The sequence below is a fragment of the Bombina bombina genome, chromosome 7, assembly GCF_027579735.1.
Source record: "Bombina bombina isolate aBomBom1 chromosome 7, aBomBom1.pri, whole genome shotgun sequence".
Taxonomy (NCBI): domain Eukaryota; kingdom Metazoa; phylum Chordata; class Amphibia; order Anura; family Bombinatoridae; genus Bombina; species Bombina bombina.
This window is the reverse complement of record NC_069505.1, coordinates 496,336,436-496,346,077: the sequence shown is the minus strand read 5'-3', so window position 1 is coordinate 496,346,077 and position 9,642 is coordinate 496,336,436. Positions and strand designations below refer to the sequence as shown.

The 9,642-nt window shown below is 38.5% G+C and overlaps 1 protein-coding gene across 1 annotated transcript in view; it reads left to right on the top strand.

Moving 5' to 3' along the window:
* The first annotated feature begins 275 nt into the window (after positions 1–275).
* The window catches only part of LOC128666849 (cytochrome P450 2A6), a 33,354-nt gene continuing 23,987 nt past the window's right edge, over positions 276–9,642 (top strand). Inside the window, exons 1-2 of the mRNA XM_053721651.1 lie at positions 276–651; positions 2,487–2,649. Of these exons, the coding sequence (XP_053577626.1) occupies positions 472–651; positions 2,487–2,649 (343 nt within the window). The 5' untranslated portion in view covers positions 276–471. The remainder of the gene's footprint in view (positions 652–2,486; positions 2,650–9,642) is intronic.

Below are 9,642 nucleotides of genomic sequence, written 5' to 3'. Positions count from 1 at the left end.
GGAACACTGGTGGGGACCTATCATTTTGTTATTATTTCAGGTACTAGGCAGCCGGTTTATTAATTTTTCTAAGAAATTAGAGCCTTAGTCTGAGGGGGGCACACTTAGCGCTGATAATTTGTTCTCTCTTCTTAGACATATATATAAATATATATATATTTAAATATATCTATATTACAATGTTATGTGATACTAGCAAACCGGTTATGCAACCCTGTGTAATTCTCAGACACACCTTGTGTCAGCTGTGATTTTAAGCTGGGTCACCAGAGAAAACAAATAAACAAGGGCATAGTCCGAAAAGGACTGGGTATAAAAAGACAGAGAAAAAAGGACTGAGAAAGAGAGAATAGAAGAGAGAGAGAGAGAAAAGAAGAGAGAGAGAGAGAGAGAGAGAGATTGAGAGAGAGAGAGAGAGAGAGAGAGAGAGAGAGAGGGGAAGAACTGTTCTCCAAACGTGTTAATACCATTATGGCTCTGAGTGTTGCAGGAACAATTCTGCTTGCAACCTGTATTACCTTCCTGCTGTATCTGATATCATGGTGGAACAAGTTCAGGAAAGAAAATTTGCCCCCTGGGCCGACCCCTTTACCTTTATTAGGGAACCTTTTGAACATTAGTCCTAAAGAGCTTCCAAAGTCTTTGTTGAAGGTAAGTGTGAGTTTGAGGTCCAGATTTTGCAGGTTCATTTTTTTCTGCTGGGAAAACTTTTCCTTGAGCCACAACTAAATATATTTTATTTCTTCAATTTTTTTTAATAAACTAACTTTTAATATCTGAAGTTGTATAGATCATTAGTGGAAGTTATTGATAAAGACAATGAAATTTAATGGAGCAATTGTATATTAGCAGCAGATTCACCGTTAACTGCCTTTTTTGTACTAAAACACAATCAGGATTAGTTTAGAAAACCAAAGCCTCAAATCTAGACTTGTATAATATAATACATTTTTTTGTAATTTAATTTTTACTTAAACTAATAGTATTCAATAGGGATGTGTGGCTTTATGTTAGTTTGTTTTTAATTATGGTTAAACCTTATGTCTCTGCACCCTCTACCTGTAGACTGTGAGCTCTCCGGAGCAGGACCCTCTTCCTCCTATACTAGATTTGTTTAGTTTGTTATGTGTTGTATTTTATCACAAGTCCTTGTCCTTGTATACCCTATCTTTGTACCCAGCTCTACGGAATATTGTGGCGCTATACAAATAAATGATAATCTTTTTTTTTTATAGAACCAATGTTAGCATTCTAATATCAGATGTTAAAATGTAATTATCAAATGTAACATTTAGATATTACCTTCACATTCCTACACATTGATTGATGTCTATAGGCACCTATTTTTGAGCAGAGCTTGCTTGGAGTAAATTCAAAAGCAACAGTGGTACGAACACTAATTCTTAAAGGGACAGTCAAGTCCAAAAAAAACCTCTCATGATTTAAATAGGGAATGTAATTTTAAACAACTTTCGTATTTACTTGTATCACCAATTTTGCTTTGTTCTCTTGGTATTCTTAGTTGAAAGCTAATTCTAGGAGGTTCATATGCCAATTTGTTAGACTTTACAGACTGCCTATAATCTGAATGCTTTTTGACCACTAGAGGGCATTAGTTCATGTGTTTCATATAGATAACATTGAGCTCATGCACGTGAAGTTACCCTGGAGTGAGCACTGATTGGCTAAAATGCAAATCTGTCAAAAGAACTGAAATAAGGGGGCAGTTTGCAGAGGCTTAGATACAAGGTAATCACAGCAGTAAAAAGTTTACTTCTATAACAGTGTTGGTTATGCAAAACTGGGGAATGGGTAATAAAGGGATTATCTTCCTTTTTAAACAACAACAATTCTGGTGTTGACTGTCCCTTTAACGCCTGGGAGATTGATAGGTTTTACAAGATCAAGAGACAGCAATGTCTGCCACCCAATAAAGGCAGAAAAGTGCACCTTTGTCTGCATATTTAATGATAAATCTTGTTCTATGAAGATTGATATTTAAATCTTAATATGAGAATATTCAGATGTTATATTTGGCATTTAGATGTCAAATTTCATGATAGAAAGATATGAATGATTTTTTTTAGAAAACTTTTGTCATTTGTTAAGTATAAATAAATATTTCTAAGATTAATTATGTATTAACAAATCTGTGAGACATTTATCCTTTGCAAGCATTTAGCCCCCAATGCTTACTCAAATGAAAAACTTTAAGAGAATATGAACATTATAGTTTAAAATAATTATATTATGACATCTTTAATAATCAATAATATGTAACCAAAATAAACCTAGGAAACAAAATTCTTTAAAAAGAGTTTTCTGGTATTAACATAAGAACAACTTCAGCAGGAAACATTTGTAAATAGATCAAATGAAATAAAAAGTATAAAAAAAAAGTTAAACGATTCTCTATCACTGAAACAGTTAAATGTATTACAACGTCCAAAGTTCTGAACTCTGTTGCACCGTCTGTTTCTACACAGCTGAGTGAGACCTATGGACCCGTTTTTACTCTTGATTTGATTGCGGAACGTGTCATGGTACTGGTTGGTTATGATGCAGTGAAAGAGGCTCTGGTAGACCGAAGTGACTCGTTTAGTGATCGCGGAAGCACACAAATTGTTGACCTATTCTTTAAAGATTATGGTAAGAAAGTGCAATCGATCACGCCTGTTGTAGACCTTTCAGCACCTTAAATAGCAGAGATCATTAAAGATTGCCAATATAAAATTAATTATCCAATTAATGAATTAACAGCTCACGCCCTTTTAAAAACAACAACTATTACATTTTTTAAAGGGACAGTAAGCACCTTGAGAGTTGAATTGAAATGTTTAGTTATGTTTAATAAAATAACTGTGCAATATATTTTCATTATTTATTTTGCTTCCCCTTGTCGTGTAATTTAGCTTTAAAAATTGTGCATTTTCTAATTCTTAGATATGAAATGCACACTGCAGATTTGTCAAGGCTAAACTTGCTACATATGGCTCTCTCGTTGTTTTTTTTGCATATAACAACTGCAAAATAATTCACCTTATACTACTATAAGAGTCTGCAGGCTCAAGCCCAGATAAGGCGTGTGGTGGTTTGAGTTTGGCTATTAAAAAACAAGTGCAGCAAACAAGATGTTAATTTCTTTCAGACATGTTTAGACTTGGATGATGCATAATTCTATAGCTAGTTACTAGGTGTTTAGTAACAACATACTATGTATATTATATCAGCCATTAAGTGGTCACTAGTCCATTTTAGTTTTCTTAAGATAGAATAACATATAAGCCAAGCGTAATTATTTTTAAATTGCTAAACATCTTAATTACTGCAAATGATTTACAATATCAAAACTTGCCTCACCACTTATTTGGCAGAGGAAATCACAGCTTGTAACTTAGCATGCCCATTATGTTAGCAAATACTCGCATTGTTCTGCAGTTCCTTATGTAATCTTTCCCTGTTGAGGCCAATTAAGGACAGCTATGTAGCAGGTTTAAAGGGACAGTCAAGTCCAAAAAAAACTTTCATGATTTAAATAGGGAATGTAATTTTAAACAACTTTCCAATTTACTTTTATCACCAATTTTGCTTTGTTCTCTTGGTATTCTTAGTTGAAATCTAAGTCTAAGGCCCCTATTTATCAAAGGTCTTGCGGACCTGATCCGACAGTGTGGATCAGGTCCGCAAGACCTCGCTAAATGCGGAGAGCAATACGCTCTCCGCATTTAACATTGCACCAGCAGCTCACAAGAGCTGCTGGTGCAACACCGCCCCCTGCTGATACGCGGCCAATCGGCCGCCAGCAGGGAGGTGTCAATCAATCCGATCGTACTCGATCGGGTTGATTTCCAGCGATTCCTGTCCGCCTGCTCAGAGCAGGCGGACAGGTTATGGAGCAGCGGTTTTAGACCGCTGCTTCATAACTGGTGTTTCTGGCGAGTCTGAAGACTCGCCAGAAACATGGCCCTTCAAACTCTGTACGGAGCTTGATAAATATGGGCCTAAGAGGTTCATATGCTGATTTATTTGACCTTGAAGACTGCCTCTAATCTGAATGCATTTTTACCACTAGAGGGAATTAGTTCATGTGTTTCATATAGATAACATTGAGCTCATCCACGTGAAGTTACCCTGGAGTGAGCACTGATTGGGTAAAAAGCAAGTCTCTCAAAAGAACTGAAATAAGGGGGCAGTTTGCAGAGGCCTAGATACAAGGTAATCACAGAGGTAAAAAGTGTATTTACAGTATATAACTGTGTTGGTTATGCAAAACTGGGGTATGGGTAATAAAGGGATTATCTATCTTTATAAACAACAAAGATTCTGGTGTTGACTATCCCTTTAACCTTGAGAAGTCTGCATTTTCAGCTCTCAGAATTAGAATATCAACTTTTATTAGAGATTAATGACAGGAAAAAAAAATAAAGATAGTGAAAAAAGAAAATTGTTTTTCTACACATAATGAATTATTTTGTATTAAAAGCATTACATTGGAAAATATTTGCATACAAAATAAATATTTGAATTGCATTTAAAGATATAGTTTAGCAGTTTAGATGTCAGCACTTGTTTATTCTATCTCCTAAATGAGCTTTTGGATAGATCCAACAATCACTGTGTAGCAGGTAAGTTTCACTGTTTGAAGAAAATGCCACCCAGGCGTATTCCTTAGTTTTAAAAAAAAAAGAGAAGATGCTTATGCATTAAATAAGTAGAGACTCCAGAAATTGTCATATATAATAAGTTCTGTGATTAGAGAGGTATCTAGACAGTGATTGGTACATTTTTAGATTCAGATTCTAAGTTCTGATTTCTATAAAATGACTATACAATCTATAGTATATATATCAAAATAGAATGTATAAAGCAATAAAGACATGATTAATTAAAAATAAATTTTACTGTTATTGTTTGTTTTTTAAAATAGATGCAAACTAGGCAAATGTGTAACCAGTCTATCAGTAGTTTGCCAATAAAAGCTCACTCCTGAACTCTGACTAAAAAGTATTGTGTAAAATTATTCTAGTACACAAACTGTAGGAATATATAGGTGTGAAAGTTTAAACCATCAGTTTTATTTCATGAATCTAATAGAACATACATTTTTAAACAACTTTCCAATTGACTTCTATTATCAATTTTGCTTCATTCTCTTTGTATCTTTTGTTGAGTGAACACCAATGCACTATTGGGTGTCTATAGTCATATTATAAAACTCCGAACGTAGTATCTCAGGCTTATTCCTTGTTTGGCACGAGCTGTGCTTGCCAGGCACTTCCCCACTGCATACAATAATAACAGTCCAATTAAACTTTCTAATTAAAACTTTCTAATTATTTTAATGTAACAGGGGTCCAACACTGAAATGTGCAATATTTCAATCGATCAATGAGTTCTTAGTAAAGCCTACAATAATGTAACAATAATTACATATATAGTTTATACCTGTACATTTTACATCAAATATTGTAGCTCCAACTAGTAGCCATAGACCACAATTTATTAAATTGTATTCATATTTACACTAAATTCAACATTTTTTAAAAACCTTCTCAATGAAAGATGCAAAATAATAATTATTGTATAGAATTATATTAATCTAGTGTGGTTGCATTTATATTTCGACATGGGTCCCTTTTTTGTGAATGTAGAAGTATAAATGCAGCCACACTAGATTAAACAGATTTATGCTGAGTATTTCATTAAGTAGTTTTTTAAATTTAGTGTAAAAATTATTTTAATGAATATTCTGGAAATAACTTTAACATGCCTTCTAACACTTGTGGATGGCTATTTGAGACTTAGGAGGTTAAGGGGGGATCCATCACCATTTAATGGGAGGAGCTATGTCAGGAAAGGTGGGGTCATGGGTTGGATGGTGGGTGTGATCACAGGTTTGATTGGCGTGTTGCTGGGTTTGTCTGGGAGGTCAATGGACTAAGGCAGGGGTGATCTACCTTGGCCCTCCAGAGATTTTGGAACTTTATTTCCCATGATGCTTAGCCAGCTTAAAGTGCTTGAGCATTGTCATGAGATGCAGGACACAACATAGAAGGTACAATGCTATTTTATTGCAGAGCATAGAAGTATACAGCTTGTACAACACATCTAACTTAGTAACTGCGACATAGATAATAACGGCTATATGCCACACCCCCATCCGGTGACGTCCCCTCCCACTCTCATCACATCTTCCCCTTTTTTCAAAGTACAAAGCATACATTATTTTTTTTAAGAGTACATCAAATAACAAGGTATACAAGAAGCATACAAAATAGTTTTGTTTAGTGTATAACAAATAACAAGTTTAAGAGAATATATATGAACAACAAGAAATACAATCCTGACTTGAACATCGGGGTAGACAACCCTAGACCACAGTGACCATGGGATTATTCTGCTCGTTCTTCCGGTCACTGCTCTAACTAGTGCTAATCCCGATATCCGGCTGGAAATTTCACCACCCTTCCACTTGACGTCATTTTACATGAACTGTACTCTGATACAGAAGAAGGTTATTAAGAGTCTACTGGAAGCAAAGAAGTATCCCCGCTGTGCTCTTAATGAGGGGAAGGCACCCCTCTTAAAACAGGGGATCCCACCAGCGGTGGCTCTGAGGCATCCAGTCCCAAACTGTCAGGTACTGGCTGAAGATGTTTTTTATTTCAACGTGTGACTGTTCCTCCATCAGTAAGGACTACATAAAACCTTGGTTCTGGAGAGCGTCTAATTACTGTAGCAGGCGTCTTCCATTTCTTCTCATCATCCAGTTTAATTCTGACACTTTGCCCCACATATAGCTCCTGCAAGGGCCTCACAGAGTGTTTTCTGTCATAGAAGAATCGATAACCCCTTTTAGCCTCTTCATCCCTCCTAAGGACCTTGTCCTGAGGAACAGAGCTGGTTGGCTGGAAGACACCCACAGAGGGTAAAGTGGTGTGAATCTGACGTTCTAGCATCAGCTGTGCCGGGCTAAAACCCGTGGCTTGAATGGGAGCTGCCCTATAGGCCAAGAGAGCTAGGTACGGCTCAGATTGCTTCAAAATTAACTTTGTTGTTTGAACAGCCCTTTCAGTCATTCCATTGGACCTGACGTAGAATGGACAAAATCATATTCACTGCTGAAAGAACTGAACTCCATGGAAGCAAACTGCATTCCGTTATAACTCACTAACTCCATTGGTATGCCCCACCGGGCGAACAAGCTCTTGAGACGAGTGATAACGGCTTGACTGGTGATCTCATTCAAGGGTGCAATTTCCAAATACCTGGAATAGTAGTCAATCACTACTAGGTACTTTTTCCTGTGCAGTTCGCACAAATCAGCAGCTATTTTCTGCCATGGGCCTGCAGGCAGCGGAGTAGAAATCAAGGGTTACCTTCTCTGAGTAGTCCGGCGTTCCCAGCAAAAGGCACATTTTGACACGTGGCTTGTAATGTCAGAACTGATCCCAGGCCACCATACTGCCGTAGCTGCCCTTTCTCTGCACTTTGTAATGCCCAAGTGGCCATCATGAATCCTGCTTAACATCTCCTGCCGCATGCTAACAGGAATAACAATGCGGTCCTGGAACAGCACCAACCCACCCAGCTCCGTGAGCTGTGACCTCTCTGACTGGTAAGAACTTAAAGATATCCAGGCTACTTATATAGGATATCCAGGCCAACCTTCTTTTATGTACTTAATAACTTCTTGAAGGTCTGTATCTAAACGTGTCTCCTTTCTTAATTGCTCTAGCTTCCCTGACAAAATGGATTTGGATGCCAGAACTGAATCCACATAAACTTTTACATCTGATTCCGTTGAAGATTCTTCAGCAGCAGCCAGCAGGAGCCTGGAAAGTGTATCTGCCACTACCAGTTGTTTCCCCAGCACATGCACTGCCTGAACGTTGAACCTGAGCAGCCTCATCAGAAGTCTCTGGCATCTTAGGGATGTTTTGTCAATATCATATGAGTTGATTAGAGGGACTAGCGGTTTATGGTCAGCCTCCAGACTAAATTTCTCTAAACCCACTAAGTAACGCTGGAAGTGCTCACAGGCCCAAACTGCAGCCAGTCACTCTTTTTCAATTTGGGCGTATTTCGACTCAGCAGTCGTCAGTGTACGGGAACAGTAGGCGATGGGCTGTAGTTTGTTCTCGTTCAGCTGCAGGAGGGCCTAGCCCATAACTGCTCACATCAGCACTAACCACAGTCTTTTTAGAAGGATCGTAGAACCCTAATACTGGGGCAGACCCCAGCAAGGATTGACCTGTACAAAAGCTTCTTCCTGTAAAGGACCCCAGACCCAGGCAACATCCTTCTTCAACAACTCTGTGATAGGGTGTAGTACTGTGAATAAATCTGGAAGGAAACTGCCCACATAATTCACAAGGCCCAATATTTGTCTTGGCTCTTGTACATCAGAAGGACTTTTCATCTGTTCAATAGCAAGGATTTTATCAGTGTCTTGATGCCATCTCCATTAATGATATGCTTAAAGTAACATAACTCAGATTTTCTAAAATGGCATTTCTCTTTATTTAATTTCAGCCCGGACTCTCTAATGGTCTGCAGCACACAGCTCAATCGTTGATCATGTTCTTCCAATGTAGACCCATACACTAGAATGTCATCCATGATGACTGCCGAGCCCTTGTGGTTCCTTAGGAGGGAACTCATCTCTCTTTGAAAGATTTACGGAGCAGAGGATATCCCGAAGGGGAGTCTGCAGAAGCAAAACTGACCTACTGGCGTAATGAAGGTAGTCAGTTTGCGGCACTGTGGATCTAGAGGTATCTGCCAGAAGCCGCTGGAAGCATCCAGTGTAGAGAAGAACTTCGCCCCAGCTAGTTTCAGAACTATGTCTTCAAACGTCTGCAGCACACATCTCTCTCTCTTCACCGCCTCATTCAGCCTTTTCAAATCTACGCAGGCACACTGGGGGCACACCAGTCAGTTGCTTCAACAACCTGTTTAATAACTCCCATATTCTTCATACGCAGAAGTTCCTTCTCCACTTGAGGCATGAGCGGGATCAGAATTCTACGAGGAGTGGTAATGCTGTATGGGACTGCGTCACTTTTAAGTGATATACGGACTGGGTTGCAATTCAGTAGGCCCAATTCACCAAACATGTCTTCTGAAATCTCATTCACTCTGGCGACAAGGCCCAAACCACAGGCTGCTTTCCTGCTCAATAGGTTGTTAATACATTGACCTCTAATTACCCACATGGTGAATTTCCTCTGCTTGTACTCACAGCTGGCAAGAAATGTCCCTGCACAATCGATGCCGCCACTAGGACTAAGATCTTTCGTTGTAACTTTCACCAGCTAAGGCTGTCGAGGCAGTTTTATGAATGCTGCAAGGGACATAACAGTAATGTCTGCTCCCGTGTCAATCTTGAAGGCAACCTTGGTTTCCATTACAGTAAGGGTAACCCACCAATCTCCATCTGGACCAGACCGTTCAACAACAGACCCTACAAAGGACACTTCTTGACCCTCCTGGTCACTATCTACCTGCATCTCCTTAATGTATTCAGTTTTACACGCCATTTCAAAATGACCCATTTGGTTACACTTTCTACATCTTTTATCTTTAGCGGGGCATACAACATTCTGATCATGGGTATGGTTACACCTCGTGCAGTGAGCC